We start from the raw sequence: 19,664 nt of genomic DNA on the forward strand, positions 1-19,664 counted from the left end.
TAATTGGTTATGAATTGAGTATGCAAAACCATACATGTTAAATTGTTAATAGGGTCAATATAAATAAATGAATACATGATAACCGTTCCAAAGTATGTATTTTTTTGCATATTTTCCTATATACTCCCTAATTTGCATATTTAAATGTAACATTTCAGAAAACTTGTAATACAATCAACCATTGTCTTCGTAAGTAGAAGTAGTAGTAGACGTTTCATGGCGATAACTATATTCATTAAATGTTTGCCTATCTGTCATGTACTGTATGGTGAAAATAACAATGTGTGGTAATCTGTTCAATATGAAAAAGGTGTGTGTGTGTGTGTGTGTGTGTGTGTGTGTGTGTGTGTGTGTGTGTGTGTGTGCGCCATGTGAGTGTGTGTGTGTGTGTGTGTGTGTGTAAGCCTCAGTTACATACTGTGGCTGCAGTGTCTCACCTGGAGCTAAACTCACCATTACGACTATGGGGGTCAGAACTGGGTCAGTACACTGGATTAGGCCACATACTGTAGGCCATGCTAAGCCTGTTATTACAGTGCATGACACATCACTCAGTCAGAGAGAGAGAGAGAGAGAGATGGATGATGGATGGAGAGAGTCAGGGAGTCATACTGTAGCAAAAGAGACTGACTGAGATATACAGTAGATAGAGATGCAGAGAGGCAGACAGGATGGCAAAAAGAGACGGAGACACATATACTTAATGGAGAGACAGAACAGACTGATTGAGAGAAGGACAGAAAGGGACAAAGACAGATGGGGAGAGAGAAAGAGAGAGAGAGAGAGAGAGAGAGTTCCACCTGACGGTCCATCTCTGGCCTCTGTAATGACCTCAGCTGGGAGGAGGAGGAGGAGGGATTAGGGATCAGGGAAGGGGGAGGGGCTCTGATGGGATCAGCTCTCATTGGCCCACTTTTACATCCCACACTGATTAGATCAATGAGACCATGATGTCACCATTGATCACCTCCTACACTGTAAAACATTCAGTATTAATATGCCGCAGATAATGTACACATGCATGTAACCATTACATTTGCACACAATCAACAGTTACACAAAACTTACAAATATCTGTCCATTTTGTGAATGTATTCATTTAAACAGGTTCTACATTGTGCTGTTCTACATTGTGCAGGCCCATCAATGCAGTGAAAACAGATCATAGAGCATAGTTAGTAGAAGTGGAAGAGAATAGAAGTCATCGACAAAATGTGTAAAATCTGAGTTAAGTTACAACTGGATCAAATTAGTGCAGAGGTGTAGACGGTATATGTATATAAACATAATAATTATACTGTTTGCTGACCACCGTGATGGGGATTTGCATGAATATACTGTAGCTCATGTCCAGTTCTTAAAAAGGAGGTCACATTAGGAACAGAAAGCCAGCAGTGTGGGCTCCATAATGGGAGCTGAGCACACTCTGGTCTTAATAGAGACCTGCATGTGCTGTATACATATAATACATCTGAGCTGTATACATCTGAGGTGTGTGTGTGTGTGTGTGTGTGTGTGTGTGTGTGTATGTGTGTGTGTGTGTGTGTGTGTGTGTGTGTGCGTGCGCGTGCGCGTGTGTGCGCGTGTGGATGGGTGTGTGTATCTGTGCCATCAGTGCTAGTGCGGCTAGCAACTATCTGACTGTGACGTAACCTTTAAGCCTGTGGGCTACGGAGCTATAAGCAAACATCACAGCTGCTCTGTGCATGTGCGACGTTGTGTGCATTTATTGCTATACTTGATTCAAGTGTGTAGGAAATTAATGTTGAGGTGTGTGTGGGTAGGTGGGTGTGTGTGTGTGCATGTATTACCACCAACACCATGCGTCTGTGACGCAGTGCGATCACAGTGAGACACACACACACACACACACACACACACACACACATTTGACATTGGTCATCAGAGGAATGGTTGTTGTCATAGTAAAACAGATTTGGGGAGTTAGGTTTCCAAGTATTGGAGAAGATTCAGGTTGGGGGTTAGGATTATAGGATTAGAAATGTTTGACAGTTTTAGCCTCATACTGCATTGACTCCTGGTTGTTTTTGGGATTGATTTTAAAGTTATTTTACTTGTTTATAAAGCCCTAAATGGTCTTGCACCTTCTTACCTCCTTGCCTGCCAAAATATGTCCCAGGCCGCCCCCTCAGGTCTGCCATTGCTGGACTACTCGAGGTGCCTAAGGGAATGGCGACTAAAAGATGCGGAGAAGCAGCTTTCTGATTCTAGGGGCCAACGGCCTGGAATAAACTCCCACGGCACCTTAGACAGGCAGCCTCTGTTGACATTTTTAAAACACAGTTTAAGACCCATTTTTACCCATTTTTTGCCGATTTTACTGTCTTCTCTTAAATTTGTAATTTCATTTTCTTTTTGAATGATATTTTTACGCTAGTTCAGATATTTTGCTTTGTAAAGCACTATATATTTAATGTCATGAAAGGTGCTCTATAAATATTATTCTTATTCTTATTCTTATATTAGAGGTCAGGTTCTGGGCGACCATAGCTGAGTGGTTAGTGAGCCCAGCTGGACCGGAGCCACTGTTTGTCGCACGTACAAACAGTGTGTGTGTGTGTGTGTGTGTGTGTGTGTGTGTGTGTGTGTGTGTGTGTGCGTGCGTGCGCAAGTGTGTAGGACATAAATGTTGAGGCGTGTGTGTACAGTCAGCCTCAGCACTAGCACAACTCTAGCCATGATTTATGTCATCCTCTCACTGACCTTGACATAGTGATGAAGGAGGGAGGAACCTACCAATGATGTCACTGCTAGGCCAGTTTCATCTAACAGAGGACCAGTTGGGTACCGGTACGGTATGGTAGGTCGAAATGGTCCTGTAACTCTGAGAGGGTACAAATGTAACCAGTTACAGTTACAGTGTTAAGTATCCATTCGTTTGGGATTTCCGCTGGAACAATGCAGGTTTTAAAATAATTCAACAATTGCACTTAAAGTACAGTACTTAGAGTAAATGTACTTTCCACAGTGGAACAATACTTTCCACAGTGGAACAATACATAATTCCTCATAGTTTTCACACTGGGGGGGGGGGGGTTATATGGAGAGACCCCCACAGGGTCTTCCCTTCACCTGTTTCCTACAGTCATCCCTCTGTCGCCTGTCCATCCTCCGTCAACCAGTCAGCAGTGGGGGCCTATTTAAAGATATTGGCTCCATCGGGAAGGGGGGGGGGGGGTGTCGTCACAGAAACCGCTTATCTCCATATTTTAACTTTTTGTGTTGTGTTTTTCTTTCCTGTAAATTAATAATCAATGCTCAAGACGATAATTGAATAAAAAACAACAACATTTGGGCCTCTCCAGCCTTCGTATACGGACGATTCATAACTCTGGAGTATAACACACAGTACAATACCGATATTGACTCTGACATGATAATTCACACGTTGTCCTTTGTATCCCCTCTCTCTGTACTCGCACTGTCAACCAGACACGGCTTGCTGCCTCTCTTTTACACTCTCACTCTCCCTGGCCACATGCGTCTTGTCTTTTCACAAGACGTCTCATTTTGTCTCTTTTTTTCTCCTTTCCTGATCTGCGGGGTGCGGGCGCTGGCGACCTTGCATCTCCGCATTTCAACTTTTCTTTATGTTTTCTCATAAATGAATGTCCTACTTTAGTCATGCAAGAGTGTCAAACGAAACCAGCGAAAATAGCACATCTACAAGCTCACCGTGAGCTTGTAGATCGGCTATTTCAAAGTTTTAAAACGTTTCCAAAATAAAAAAGCCAACGGTTTTGGACCTGCAAAGTTTCCACCTGACAGCAACAGTGATTATTGGCTGTTCTCTGGACGAATGTGTCGCTACACAGGCCCTTTGATGAAGTACAAATTAACCTTTTATCCTCTTGAGTATCTCGCTCTTTCTTGACTTTTGTCTCTTTTCTCTCTGTCTTTCTTTCTCTTTTCTCCATCTGTGTTCCTGTCGCTCGCCCTCCCTGCCCCTCTCTCACTTTCCTTTTAGTTCTTAAACCTCTCTTACGCAGACACATTCCCTCTCTCTCTCTCTCTCTCTCTCTCTCTCTCTCTCTCTGTCATCTTGATGCTCTCTCTACCGTGCACATGGCTCAGGTTTCTTCTGGACTTAGTTACACATTAAACAAAGACTGTGTTGTTCCCGTTGGTACGTAATTGTCTGCACTGGAGGAAGAATTAGAACACTTTTTTTAACGCTGAAGAAACTGGAGCTTTGGAGGGTTTAAGTCAGTGCTTCTCAAACGTTTTCATGTCAAGGACCCCCTAATTGATATGTATTTAGCCACGGAACCCCCACATGAAAATAGTTTTGGGCCTGCAGACCCCCGTACAAAATTATAAAAGAGTTATTTTTAAGACAGTTATGAGCGGTACCGTATATTAACCACTTAAGACCTGAGGCCCGCATCTGTGTGCATGCATAACCACCTGCTTACTTTTATGCTGTAGATATTTTAAGCGCTCTCAACTCACCGCTCAAATCTCAAATATGTAAGACATGTGAGATGGAAACACACACCCACAAACGCGTAATGCATGCACGTACGCAAGCATGTGCACACACGCTCAGTTGCCCACATGTGATTTTTTGGGTCTAGACCAGTGGTTGCCAAACCTTTTAGCTCAAGACCCACAATTCAAAAAGGACAGATCTACATGATTGAAGGTTGCAACATTCACAGAGTTTGACTGGAGTGTATAGCTATATATAATATCCATACAAATTGACCTTCCTTTGAAGTCACAAAGAATGTGTCGATCTACATCTGCATGTTTATTTTGTGACTTATATACCTCTACCGTAGATCTCCTTGCCTTCTTTACATAATCCTTGTAGGAGGATAGAGCTGAAACCTGAGAGAATTAAGCAGCCATCCACTCACACATCAGTGGGTTGAACTATCCAGTGTTGGAAAAAACACTCATTTTTGAGTGGTGCAGCCACTCCAATGCACACACACGCAAGAACCCAAGCCCAACTCATAGAACTGTACAAGAGGCAGATGCTTAAGAGAGCCTCCTCCCTCCTGGAGGTCTCGGATCACCCACTTCGGTCTGAGTTTGAACTGTTGCCCTCAGGTCGTCGGCTGAGGGTGCCCGCCACAAAGACCAATCGGTTCAAACTATCCATAGTCCCGGCTGCTATTCAACTGCTGAACAGCAGATAGCACTTTATTCTATAGCCTCTTTGCACATATTGCCCACTAATGCACTTTTGCTGACTTTGCTACTATTGAATGTCATGATTTCTCTCTCTCTAGTGCCCTGTTCTTAGATCTTAGTCTTGTATTGAATGTTGTTTGTTGTGTGTATTTTTTTACTATTATCTGGCTGCAAACCAACTTCCTGCAAGGGACAATAAAGCTAACCTTGAACCTTGCAATGTGTGTCGCTGGCTGGCTGGCTGGGTCTGGGTCTGTCTGGGTTATTTCACTTTCAAAGATAATTGGGGTGATTTCATCGTCTACTCTTTGCTGTGAACTCCCTGGACCGTTTTGAAGTTGCTTGAATCAGTATTTAGATATTTGATATTATTCGTTGTAGCTGCCCCGCCCCCTTCCTATACAAATTGTAACTGCAAACTCCATTTTAACCATGATAAATGATAGATTACAATATAGATTACAATGATAGATTACATCAAAAACACCTGTTCTTGGTTGGTTCTGGTGACTGATGTTGTCCTTCTAATACTTGAGGGGGGCGTGTTTTTAATAATGATGATAATAATAATAATAATAAATGTATAATAATAATCAAAATCTACAAAGTAACTGGGGGGCATTATAGTATGCAGCAGCATGGCCCTTTGTTTAGTGACTGGCTGCCTGATCCTGTGTCTTCTTGGCCTTATCTGAGGCCAGCTGAACACTGCCCTGTCGAGCAGGTTTGGATCAGTAGTTGTGATGGGAACTGTGTGTGTGTACGCGCGTGTGTGTGTGTGTGTGTGTGTGTGTGTGTGTGTGTGTTTGGCGGGGGGGGGGGGGGGGGGGTACGTTGGCGTGTGTCTCAGTCTTTCTTCCATTTCAAGGACCCCCGGTGTGATAGGCATCAGGCCACTGGGACCCTAATCTACATCGAAATCCTGCCTGTGTTAATTTAACTCTGAGAGCATACAAAGTGGAACTAAAGGGACCAGTATACCAGTCCCATTTGTTTCTCTCAGAGTTAGCCTACAGATCTGTAAGGGTCCATTTGATTCCTAACTATAAATCATTTTGTTGGGGACCCCCCCCCCCCCCTAGAACCCCCCTCAAGGACCCCCCTCCTCCCGTCTACGCTGGGCGAGCAGCACAACCCCGCGGCCAAAAGCTCCAGACATACTGCAGGAAAATAACAAACAATAAGAATGAGCACTCAAGCATGAAGACTATTATTGTATGAGTCACACAGTGATGGTTTAATGTCACCAAAATGTCATTGTGTCCCAAAAAGGATTTTAGGATTCCAGGATTCAAATTCAAATGCCGCAAAAGTAGCTGATCCACAAGCTCAGTGGATCACAGTGCGTGTAGATATTCTACTTGTTCATACTACATCATGAGGAGTGAGCTAGTTTAGGCTTCTCGGTGCACGGACGCTGGCCCTGCATCTCAAGCCTATTCTTGTGTCTCTGCGTAATCAGTGCCAGAAGGGCCTCGCGGAGAAAGCAAATTATGAATTATTGACAAACCGCTTTGCATGTTTTCGGAGCTCACTGCTCTGGCACGGATTGTCGAAATGACCAAAAGCACTTAATCAATGGGAAGATGGAGATAGGTGGTGGGAATAACTGATGGCTCATAATCACGCCCAGGGCGGCGAACAAAGGGAATGATTCCACAATCAGGGGCAACGTGAGTCGTGACCTTCCATTGAGCTGGTGGTGACTCACCCAGACGAGTGTGTCTATTTTCATCCAAATCAGCCTGCTTTATGATCATGTCACAGCTGATGCTGAGCAGCAGTCATTAACTCTGTGCTCTGGTGCTCATGCTGCTGTGTGTCTCCTGAAAGGCTGATGTTTACTCGTTGACTGATGGGTGGAAAGTAAGTAACTTAAGTACTGTTGAACTGAAGTACAATTTTGAGGTACTTTCCAATGAATATTATTTCCAATTTTCAATGCTTTTACTTCCACTCCACTAGCCCATTTGGAATCATGAGGCCAATTCTAAAAAGGCCTTCTAAATCCGGACCTAAAACCTTCAAATATTTATTTAAAAAATCGCACCTGTGTGAAGTGAGTGGTGCAACTCCGTGTGGGGGTTCTCTGTGGGACTTCCAGACCCACAGGAACGACTCCAGGGTGTCGGCTCGGGTTCTGGCGAACTGCCCTGTGTCCGAAACGGTCGAGAAATGACATTTAGCATGTGGGGGTCCCCGGGGGGTCCCTCTACTGTACTGTACTGTTACTGTACTGTACTGTCACACCCGAAATCATCATATGTAGGCGTAGTGGTGGCAACCGCTGGTATAAGTCTAAGGCTGACAAAAGCCCTGAGTTCACCATCAACTCACAGCCCATACGTGTGTATGACCTACTGTACATGAGTCATACAAACTACCTAGGGGCATAGATTTAATATCGCAGGGGAATGGAAAGAACAGGTTGAGTACATTACATCTGAGTTTACAGCTAGGCTGAACCTGATTGACACTTCACCACTACCACTGCTGATGAAGATGGAGGCTATTAGGCAGGTTGCCCTGAGTAGAGTACAACACCTCTTCTCCAACGTTCATCTAGCATGTAAAACACTTAGGGCTGTATTTTGCGTGTCTTAAGTACCAGGTCTTATTACTTAACTTAAGACCTGGAGGCGTGATCAATGCCATTTGGCTATTCTGAGTGTCCAAAGAGCATTGACCACGCCTCCAGATCTTAAGTTAAGTAATAAGACCTGGTACTTAAGACACGCAAAATACAGCCCTATAGTGATCTAAATGATAATGTAGTTCACTTTGTGAGGAAGTGGTTCGGGCTCAACACCCACACCACCAGAGACATTATTTTCCAGTCCAAACAGGATGGTAGGTTTGGCGTGCCGAACATGGAGTGGATATATAACGCCACAAGGCTGGCTCACTTGATAAACATGCTAAACAGTGATGACACGACTGTCAGGGAACTTTCTAGATCTTCTCTGTTTCTAGATATGAAACGGCGTAAAGTGCCACTGGCAGCAGAGGGCGAGCCAAGTTTCCTGGGGTTTAGAAGAAAGCCCAACCTTAACATGGACTCACATGCTACTGGGTTTGGGGTGTCGTCAGCTTGGCCTGACCTCAATGACCTCTGTGTGAGAACTGGAGTATCTCTGTAGCAGTTTCTTAGGACATTATTACCAACTGTTTGATCTCATTAAGGAGTACTGTAATTGATACGGAACACCATATATCACCAGTCAATGCACGGAGGTATACCTTATAATGTTACAGCAAAAACAACAACAACACTGGACTGGTTTAAAACTACAGGGGAAGCTAGCTTGCCTTCCCGATGCAGACCACACCGTATCTCATACAATATTCAAGAATTATGCAGTTGATGAGGATATAGTCACCTTTACAGTCAAAGCCAGAATACAGGTCCTTCCAACCAGACTCAATCTCTCTCTGTGGTACCCTAACATGTTTTTCTTAATGGCTGCTATGTATACATATAAGGGAATGTACATTGCTACACGACAGAGACGTTCACAGAGCCTAGTAGGACTACAGTCGTGTACAGAGCCTAGTAGGACTACAGTCGTGCACAGAGCCTAGTAGGACTACAGTCGTGCACAGAGCCTAGTAGGACTACAGTCGTTCACAGAGCCTAGTAGGACTACAGTCGTGCACAGAGCCTAGTAGGACTACAGTCGTGCACAGAGCCTAGTAGGACTACAGTCATGCACAGAGCCTAGTAGGACTACAGTCGTGCACAGAGCCTAGTAGGACTACAGTCATGCACAGAGCCTAGTAGGACTACAGTCGTGCACAGAGCCTAGTAGGACTACAGTCATGCACAGAGCCTAGTAGGACTACAGTCGTGCACAGAGCCTAGTAGGACTACAGTCGTGCACAGAGCCTAGTAGGACTACAGTCGTGCACAGAGCCTAGTAGGACGACCGTACACTGGCAGATGGAGTACTGGAAGATTTCTCACATCCGGTCAAATGGGGTGGAACTATAATTATTGTCTGTGCTAAGCTTAAAGTCTTCAAGACGGAGGAGGAGGAGGCAGGCAGGCAGACAGGCTAGCTCCAGTCTTAATCCACCATGTAAGGGGTTAAATGATTATGGCCTGGTGGACACATGACTCTGTGATGATGACTGTGTGAGTTCTTCTGACTGAGCCAGCCAGGGATCCTATGACAGAGAACTGCTCTGTCTGTCTGTCTGCCTCTGTGCTTAACTGTGTCTGTCTGCGTGCTTAACGCTGGCTGTCTGTCTGCCTGTCTGTCTGTGCATCTTTCAAGGGTCCATTTGGTTCCACTTCCTACACTCTCAGAGTTATAGACCTGTCAGTGTCCTTATGGACCCCTGAGGGTCCCATCCCAAGCGTTTATACCATAACTCCAAGTAATTATGAAGCCAAATGATATTGAACTGACATTGCGTCTTGCTGACTCGCGTCCATGACGGCAGCGTTGATGAGTTTGTAATTGAGCTTTGGCATCGGCGTAGCATAGCGGTGCAATCTCTACGTTTATGGGGCTTGGGATGATATACTTCATTGAGCGTTGGTGTGACTCCCGTCCCTACCAGTGCGCAACAACTGCAGTATACATGGAGCTTTAATCTCCGGGAGGTGACAGACAGTCCCCTCAGAGAATTGCCTGCAGCCCACTGAGCCCAGTCAGCCACGCAGGCAGGCAGGCAGGCAGGCAGGCATGAGGCATCTCTCTCTCTCTCTCTCTCTCTCGCTCTCTATCGCTATCTCTCTCTCTCTCTCTCTCTCTCTGCACCATGTCATAGTTTTCCACTTCAGAGGGCAGCCCAGTGCATTTGAATACAAATAGACTAGAGGCTGACATGAGGCTCCTTGGGCTGGGTTGTTGGGATGAGAGCTCCCCCTTCTGGCCGCGGAGAGGAGCTACAGTTTCAACTGGAGGGGGAGGCTATTTCAGTGTCCACTTAGTTCAGTGGTTTTCAGCATGTGGTCTTGAAGTATATCTCTGAGCAAGACACTTAAGCCCTAACTGCTCCCCAAGCTCTGCGCTATTAGCACTCACTGCTCCCCAAGCACTGCGCTATTAGTGCAATAGCGCAGTGCAATATATATTGGCAGGGAGGTAAATACAGCAGACAAATTTAAGGTAGTGAGGACCATTATTATTGTTGTTAATATTACTTTAAATCATCAAGCTCATAGTTTTGTAGATAAGCAGCAATGCTTTGTCATACATTATAGTGTGTGTGCGCGTGCGTGTGTGTGCGCCTGTTGTCTTTGCACTTTACCTTCCTGCGCGAGCGTGTTTTTACAAGGACAAGAGTCCAGCATCATGTGTGTATACACTATACAGTAGGTAGGAGGTGTGCCTTGGGTTGGTTCCCGACAGCGTCAGTTTGCTCGATGCCAGTGACCAGCCAGCTCTTCTCTCTTTGAGCTTGTCCGTCACCCATCGACGGGAGGTCCAAGTTTTCGTTGTGCTCCGCCACATTTGCCACAAAAGTGCCATTGGTAGCATTATTTTCATTCTAAATGTGTGTCGTTCTCTCTCTTTCTCTGTGTGCAGAGGATGTTCTAACCAAGGATGCGGGAGAATGTGCAATATGCCTGGAGGAGCTGGTTCAGGGAGACACCATCGCACGCCTGCCCTGCCTCTGCATCTACCATAAAGGGTAAGACTGCAGACACCAGAGGCTGCCAAAGTACTACCCAAGTCCCAAACTAGTTACAATGCAAGCTCACAATGAGTGGCTATCTGGGGGCGGGGGGGGCAGAGGGACGACCCACTGTTTGGGAAACAGTGCTCTACTCGGATGGTGTTTGTACACTCACACAGTTAAATGAACACTAAGCACTCAGGATGTTAGTGTGTTCGTGACTTCTTCTATTCTATCTTATTTGTATAGAACCATTGGCTCTCAAACGTTTTCATGTCAAGGACACTTGATTATGGATCCTGCCGCAAAAGAACAAGGAGGCGTGGCCTTTGTGCTTAGAGGCAGGCCCACGGCCATCTTGCCTGCAGGCAGGCAGGCAAGCGATGCGTTTTAACATAATTGTGTTGTTACTTCGTATTTTAACGGGAGGCCCTCGTATGAATGAGCGACAGCCTGTCACTCAAGACGTCCGTGGGCCTGCCTCTAAGCGCAAAGGCCCCGCCTCCTTGTTCTTTTGCGGCAGGATCCATAAACCAGCGTCAAGGACGCCCAGGTTGAAAAGTATGTTTTGGTTTCATTGGTGACTGTTATTCAAACAAACATTTAACAAAAATAGCAGATCCACAAGCTCACCGTGTGTCACATTGTGGTTGTAGATGTAGATTAACTATATTTGACTATATTTAGTACACAATTTACAATTTAAGCATTTACTGTAGCAGTAGCAGACGCTCTTAATCCAGATTTTGAGCTTATCTTTGGCTAATTTTGCTGGGGGGTCTCCATGGAAACCCCTCAGGAACCCCTGGTGGAGAGTACCGGCCGCACTCCAAAAGCCTGGCAGATGAAAAGTGTTATTATCACCCATAAAGGTTGCACTTTCACCGGCACTATTTGCATTCCATAAGCCTATGGTGAGGCGTCTGTTTGTATGGCACTTTTCAAACACAAAGGCGACTCTCACAGAGTGCTTTATGTAATAGGCTTCAGAGATCATCTGCTGTATTGTAGGTTTTGACAGCAAAGTGACAGAGAGAACAGCGTGTACTGTAGTACTTGTAGTACTGTACCTGGGCTACGGTCCATCTAGCTGAATGCTATAGCGTCCATTCATCACTCTGACACTTAGAACTCACCTGTCTGTATTGAAATCTACTTGATAAGAAAGTCTGTTTATATACATGTCATTCTGTCAAATCACGAAAGAACTAAGAAGTGTTACTCATACAGTATCTCCCTCTCTCTCCCCCCTCTCTCTCTCTCTCTCTCTTTCTCTCTCGTCATGCTGTCTTCTGTCGTTTAACAGCTGTATCGATGAGTGGTTCGAGGTGAACAGATCGTGTCCGGAGCACCCGGCGGACTAAAGGGCCTTTTTGTGTTCTTTTGCACAGGTACAGTACAGGTACAGTACAGGTACAGTACATGTGTTGCACACACTCGTTGTGTGTTTGTCTCGCTCTGTCTGCAACACAGACACCTGCAACTGATTTTCAAACAACAGTGCACATGCACGCATACACGTCCGCTATAATAAACACACGCTCACGCAGTAAGGTACAGTGCAAAGACAACAGGCGCGTGCGTGCACACACGCACAAATGTTTACAAAATAATTAACATTGAACAGTTGTGTGCTTGCGTCTGTCTTCTGACAGGTTATCAATGCTCCCACAGATGGAAGAGCGCCCGGGTTTCACCGACGACGACGACACCACAGCCACAATGTGAAACCCCCCACCCCACTTCCTGGGTGCCATGGAGACTGCTGGACACTGTGAAGTCTGTGGCCAGTGTGACACTGACCTCCCCCTTGCTCCACCGGACCCTCGTCCATCCCATCCAGGGCCCGGACCTCCACCCCACCCCCTGGACGTCCTAGTAACACGGTGTGCCATAACTCATTGAAAGCAATCTTCAGGGATACACCATATTTTGCTGACCGCACCACATCCGCACGCGCGCGCAACCTCGTCCCGGACTGATATGTGGACGGACAACGGGACAATCCCCCCACCCCCCCCACCCCACAGAGACTCATTTTGAGGGAGTCGCGCCAACTCGGATGCACAGCTGTCCCAATCAAAAGAAAAAAGAAAAAAAGCCTGTTGTCGGGGTGTAAGCACTCCGCTCCCACTCCCGGCGAGTGGAAGCGGAAAAGGACGCCGTTTCGGGCAACGTTGGACCCGCGTCTCGGGCGGCGATCGGCCACAGAGCGTGGCGCCATCGTTATCACCTGACGTTAACTCCTCCTTTTCCTTGATGTTGACTTCCTCCTGATTTGACGTTGGACAGAAGATCTGTTTTCTTTTTGTTTTCTTTGGAGCTGATTGTACACCAGGACACTGGAGGGGGTGGAGACAGCACGGTCTGAGGTCAGCGGAAGGTATAGTCGTAGGAGTGCAACGGTTAATCAAACTACCGGTAATCGATTTTAAGACATTATAAAGAAAACAATATCGATAATCATCAGTAATACTACAGTAACATCATGGGTGTGTCGTTATAGGATAAAAGTTTCAAAACAATTTAAAAACTGTGGAAATAGGGGATCTAGCCAGCTCGATGCGAGGCGTTGTGAGCTTTTATTTCCACTATTTTTTCACTGATTATACACCATTGTGTGACGGTGTACGTTTTTTAATATAAAAAAGTCATAAACATGTTTCTCGTTTATTTGATTAATCAAAAAAGTATAATCACGAACAAAAGGACAGTTGCAGCCCTATATAGAGTTTATACCTTCCTTTGCCTTCATAATTCTTTACCTCTAGCCTAATTCATACTTCGCTGTATGACGTATCGCATGCCGGAAATCTGCGTGGTGCCATAAAAGGCACTCGGTCAGGACAGGTGCAACGTAGTAAGGAAGCCTTGCTGAGCCATGTGGCCCACAGGGCAGGAGCCATGTGGCCCACAGGGCAGGAGCCCAGCTGAGCCATGTGGCCCACAGGGCAGGAGCCTAGCTCTGAGCCATGTGGCCCACAGGGCAGGAGCCTAGCTCTGAGCCATGTGGCCCACAGGGCAGGAGCCTAGCTCCTGTTTCTGTAGAGTGAGGCAGCTTGATGTGCAAATACATCCCCCAGCCATGGTGTACAAACACACTCCCTGGACATGGTGGGACTTACCCCCAATCCAACCCTTGATGCTGAGTGCCAGGCAGGGAGGTATTGGGGTGCTAAGGTTATTGTCTTTGGTACAAAGTACCATCTCTTTAACCCCTTGTAGCAATAAATACAAAGTCTGGAAGGGTAACATAATTGAGTAAACGTGTTATTAACACCATTGTGCACTTGAGTACGCCGTTATTCTATGTTGTCATGAAAGCCACATCATTATATAAAATAGCTATATATATAATTTTCATGTAAATTAATATATATATAAGGCAGCCTATTTTTTGGCAGATACAAAAATAGTACTATAAAATAGTACTATATGACCCTGTGGGCCATTACTATAAAATAGTACTATACATTTGGTCAAGGAACCGGAAAATGTCAATCCTATGTCAACATTTCTCCTTTTTTTCAGAAGAATGGGCTTGACAAATGCAAACGGGAGACTATATATATATATATATATATATAAATTGCATCTTGAGGTTGAGATACAAATTTAATCCAATCAGGAGAAGGAAAAGAAAACCTTTCGTTTCAACCGAAACATATCATTTACATACACTACCCTTAACAATTCACAGGCCCTAAAGATTTGCAATTAAATTCGTCATTACTTGCCGCCGGGGTATTTTTGGAACACCAGGATGTGGCTGAGTGTAATTCCGGCTTCTCTCCACCTCTTCCACCGACTGTGTCTATACCTGTGCCTTTCTTTCTGCCCACCCGGGGGGTGCCTGGAAATGGGGGGCCCTGGATACAAGCCCTAAATGGGGGCCTGGACATGGGGGGCCCTGGATACAAGCCCCAAACAGGGGCCTGGACATGGGGGGCCCTGGACACAAGCCCTAAATGGGGGCCTGGACATGGGGGGCCCTGGACGCAGGCCCTGAATGGGGGCCTGGACAACATGTGTGTGGGGCCCCAGGAGTCCAGGACTCGCGTACACGGATCCACAGCACTCTGGCCTGAGCTGAATGCGACGGTGCATTCGCATATAATTATACCACATCACTGCTACCACAGCTGGTTCTCAACCTTATTGCCATTTCAAGGACCAACCCAAAACTTTGAGACTGGACAAACAGGTCAATTTGGTTCCATTGGTACACTCTCAGAGTTACAGACCTGCCTGGGTCCATTTGGTTCCTAATTATCAATCATTTAGCTGGGGGAACTACCTCTCAAGGACCCCTGAGGGTCCCCATGACCAACTTTGAGAACCACTGTGCTATACTGTACTGGATTATATTTCCTGGCAGCTGTGCTGAGATTCACGGTTCCACCACATGGTGGCACTGTGGAACAACACACTGTGTGGTTTGGGGCCGGGCTCCCAGCAGGCACCTCTGGACTGAGATGGAGAATGTTCCTTTTCTTTCTTTTTGTTTGTTTGTTTGTAGCAATACTGTGTACTTCTGGGACATGAGGTTGTAACAAACTGAACCCCAGGCAAAAAAGAAGAAAACTCTTCTCTTTGTACATAGTCTCTACTTTTTACAGCCCACTCACACACACACACACACCTCACTCACGTTCACTTTTTTTGTTTTTCCAATCACTTTATTTATCATACTTTTGCTTTCATTTCGTTGCGCGAAAGTGTTTCATGTATGTGAGAGTATATGCGCGAATATGACATTCGGCGTGTGTTAATCTTCTTCTGTCTAAAAGGAGAGCGGAGGGAGAAAAACAAGATAATCTGGCCTTAAAAGCAAACAGAATGACGTCCTCCTCGTGTCCTGTTGTTGTACGTAATAGCTGCCTAAAGATAGCATACCGAGGTACTAGTGTGTCCAGATGAGCCATTAACCTCATATATCGTCAACCCAAGTGGAAGAATGACAGACAGAGAGAGAAGAAAGAAACGGTTAGTTAGGCCAGTGGATCTCAACCTGTGGATGGGGGGCCACTGGTTGGCCGTGAGGATATTGCAACTAAGTGGCAAAATAATTATATTTGAATGACAATATTACATTAATAATGAATAATATACTCCAAAATGTTAATTTTTCAGGAGTTGCCTGAAAATCGAACATAACTCCTGGGCAACGTTGCCCAGGAGTTAGGAGGTTTTTGTCGCTTTTTAATACTTTTCATTGGTTAAAGTATTATTATTAATAATAATAATAATAATGTTCAATCATTAAAATCTTGTGTGTGTGTGTGGGGGGGGGGGGGGGGTGAAAAAAGGTTGAGAACCACTGAGTTAGGCCATGCCAAAAACCAATCAAACAGAGAGAGAGAGAGAGAGGTATGACTTCATGAGAATACCAGGTCATTTCAGTCTCTGTTTAAAAAGGCCTTGAGATATTTCTCTCTTAGGGTTTAAGAGCTTTTTAAATACACGCTGCTAACTACTGAGGACATCTTACATAAGATGTCCCCCTCGTACATCACCTCTGCTGTCATTGGGCAAGTCATTGATGACCACTCTGAAGATGTGGGTATCATGTTAAGAGGTCGTATTAACCACTTAAACCCTGTGTACTTTGTCGTAACCGGAGTCTCCCCAGGGGTCTGTACTCCTCCCCCCCCCACCCCCCCCCCCCCCCCCTCTCTACGCCAAATATCTATTTGCCGAAAATGATCCGGTCATGAATCTGCCTGTGCAGTTCAGTTGTGAAACCCACTGCTCATCATTTCTATCAAAGGTGATTTCCCAATAAACGTTTCTCTCAACAGACACACATTTTAATTCGGCCAAAGCAAAGACAAATTCCTCTGGCTTGTGATGACGAGTAAAATTGTGTCGCTTACATCCTGATGGGAGTTCCCCTGTTTGCGTAACCAACGACAAAAGAGAAATGTTCAGTTGTATCCTGTGTTGTACACACTTTAACCACTTAAACCCTTAGATCAGTGGTTTTGGGTCCGGGGACCTCCAGTGGTCCTTGAGGGCGTTCCAGGTGGTCCCCAGCTAAATGATGGAGAGTTAATGGTAACCACATTTATCCCCTTATCTTTCACTCTTGAGAGTGTAAAATGAAACCAAATGGACCAAATGAGTCCACTCCACATGGTTTCATCTTACGCTCTAAGAAGTCTTCACAATTAGAGAATGTAGAATAATTGTTATTTTATAATAATTGTTATACATTTGCCTGTTATCGCTCCACTGGTACCACATCAATACAGAATGGAATTTTATCTTATCCAGACAGAATATGTTCTTCTTGGGTCTGGAGTCTGAGAGGCTGACTCATCAAATGGTGGGCCATTGCTCAAATGCTGAATGCATATGAAACTGGTTGAAAACCACTGCCGTAGTTAGATGGCTCTATACAAGTCGACCCCCCCCCCCCCCCCCCCCAGCCGATCTACAAGCTCACGACGCGTCACGCCATGACACGTTGTGAGCTTGTAGATCGGCTATTTCCGCCGAACACTCGCCCCCCGGAATCAGGGGCGCTGCTAGGGTTCATGTGGTTAACCAGCTCGTCCCAGTTCAGTAATTTGACAAAACGATAGCAGTGGAGCCGAGCGGCTCAAGAATGTGTAGCATCCCAACATGTCCATCGTCTCTATTGTAATACATTGTATGGGGGAGAGCGTGAGAGGCACTGCTAAGGATAACAATACCAGGACAGCCTTATAATATTATTGTAGCTACTGCAGGGGTCGGCAACCTTGGACACTGACTGGTGCCACCATTGGCACGCGGGAGAGTAATCACTGACACAATGTCATGTCAAGTGTGTGAGAGAGAGGATTTTTCTTTTTCTTTCAAATATCATTATTACTACAAGGCAGAGTCAATCAAATGTAATGTGTCCCGGTACGGTATGCAGACCCCGAGCTCTGACCTCTGAAGAAGATGGGGTGGGAGTCTGAGAGGTATAGGTGGCGTTGTTGCTCTCAGAGAGATAGGTGGGGTTGTTGCTCTGAGAGATAGGTGGGGTTGTTGCTCTGAGAGATAGGTGGGGTTGTTGCTCTGAGAGATAGGTGGGGTTGTTGCTCTCAGAGGTAGGTGGGGTTGTTGCTCTCAGAGGTAGGTGCAGGGTTGTTGCTCTCAGAGAGATAGGTGGGGTTGTTGCTCTCAGAGGTAGGTCACCGTAGGTGGGGTTGTTGCTCTGAGAGATAGGTGGGGTTGTTGCTCTCAGAGGTAGGTGGGGTTGTTGCTCTCAGAGGTAGGTGCAGGGTTGTTGCTCTCAGAGAGATAGGTGGGGTTGTTGCTCTCAGAGGTAGGTCACCGTAGGTGGGGTTGTTGCTCTGAGAGATAGGTGGGGTTGTTGCTCTGAGAGAGATAGGTGGAGTTGTTGCTCTGAGAGATAGGTGGGGTTGTTGCTCTCAGAGGTAGGTGGGGTTGTTGCTCTGAGTCTAATGATCATTACAATGTCCTGATGTGAAAGAAGACGTTTCCCCAAATAATGGATATGGACAGCCAAAAAAAACTAAATTTATTTTAATGTGGTTTCATAATTGTACTGAATGTTGATGTTGATGCGGCACACTATCAAGAAAATAAAAACATGTCAAAAAGGTTGCCAACCCTTGAGCTACTGCATAATCGGTCAAGCACCTTGGAATCCCCATTTTGGTTTAGTCTTTTTATCTTTTGTTTAATTATTATTATTGGGGTGGGTGGGGGTTTGTGGCGAGGAGATCCTCGCGTGTGACTGTACATTATTTGCTGCTTCTGCTTCTGTTCTGAGCCCGTACCGGTCCAAAGTCTTCTGCTTCTGTTCTGAGCCCGTACCGGTCCAAAGTCTTCTGCTTCTGTTCTGAGTCCATCGATGTTTGTCCAAAATCTATCTGCGTGTCACATGAATACTCCATGTTTAATCAAAGTGTTGGCTATAGGGACATCTTGGAGGATGAGAGTTATACTCAATGGTAGATTAATTATATATTTTTACCCATTGGCAATAAGTATAACTCATGAATTGAATGGAGAATGTTTGCTTAGTGAGGACATTAAACCTCACAACTGAAAAGACGAGAGAAGAACATTGAGCAAAGTAATTTATTTTGATAATACATCCCAGTGTACTTTTAACAGGTTCAAAATACTGTACATGCCTAGATTGTTTTGTTTCCTTTTTTTTTCTGGAAATCCGTAGTCATAAAGTACATGTTATAACATTCCATTTATGTAAAAAAAAGAAAGAAAAATGTACAGAAAGGAAATTAAAAGAGCAAATCCTTTGATAACACTGCTGTTGCATTTTCTGTTCCCAGCCTACAGCATGCCACTTGTTGTGGTTAGGATGATGATCATAGACAGGCAAGAATACTTGAGAAAACAGTCAAGGTGAGTCTCCCTATGAAGGATACATTCAGTCTTTGTATTGAGTTTGTGCTTGAAATGTACTGTAATTCTGCAAACTGTTAATAAAGATTTCAATCAATCAAAAATCCCACACTTTTCCAGACCCCCAAATGTCCATATTCGACATTCGAGTACAAAGAGCAAGATGTTATAATGTAAACAGTGGTGGAAAATGTACTGTAGTTGTTTTACTTACTGTAAAAGTATCAATACTGTAATGTAGAACTACTCCGTTACAAGTAAAAGTCTGGAATTCAAAATTATTAAAGGTATATTGTTTTCAAATGTCTCCCAATATTTTGAAAATAGACGATCTGCAAGCTCACAATATGTCGCATTGCGGCGCATTGTGAGTTGAGTAAAAATACAATATTTGCCTTGCCTCTAAGATGTAGTGGAGTAGAAGTAAAAGTACTGGAAATTGGAAATACTCAAGTAAAGTACAAATACCTCAGAATTAATTTCAGTACTTAAAGTAAATGTAC

At 45.0% G+C, this 19,664-nt stretch overlaps 1 protein-coding gene and 1 long non-coding RNA gene across 5 annotated transcripts in view; both read left to right on the plus strand.

Annotated features, from left to right (window-relative positions):
• Positions 1-16,042, plus strand: part of znrf2b (zinc and ring finger 2b) — a 90,185-nt gene extending 74,143 nt beyond the window's left edge. The window contains exons 3-5 of one of the 4 annotated variants that reach the window (XM_080769196.1): positions 10,701-10,806; positions 12,098-12,187; positions 12,473-16,042. In XM_080769196.1, coding sequence (XP_080625322.1) covers positions 10,701-10,806; positions 12,098-12,155 — 164 coding nt within the window. In that variant the 3' untranslated portion in view covers positions 12,156-12,187; positions 12,473-16,042. The other 3 variants (XM_080769194.1, XM_080769195.1, XM_080769197.1) reach the window with 3 other exon arrangements.
• A 1,268-nt stretch (positions 16,043-17,310) lies between these two features.
• On the plus strand, positions 17,311-19,424 carry LOC308319234. The gene is made up of 2 exons (XR_013964443.1): positions 17,311-17,380; positions 17,479-19,424. It is a non-coding gene; the product is annotated as an uncharacterized lncRNA (long non-coding RNA).
• Positions 19,425-19,664: the final 240 nt, after the last annotated feature.

The sequence above is a fragment of the Protomyctophum bolini genome (genome assembly GCF_963924005.1).
Source record: "Protomyctophum bolini genome assembly, chromosome: 7".
Lineage (NCBI taxonomy): Eukaryota > Metazoa > Chordata > Actinopteri > Myctophiformes > Myctophidae > Protomyctophum > Protomyctophum bolini.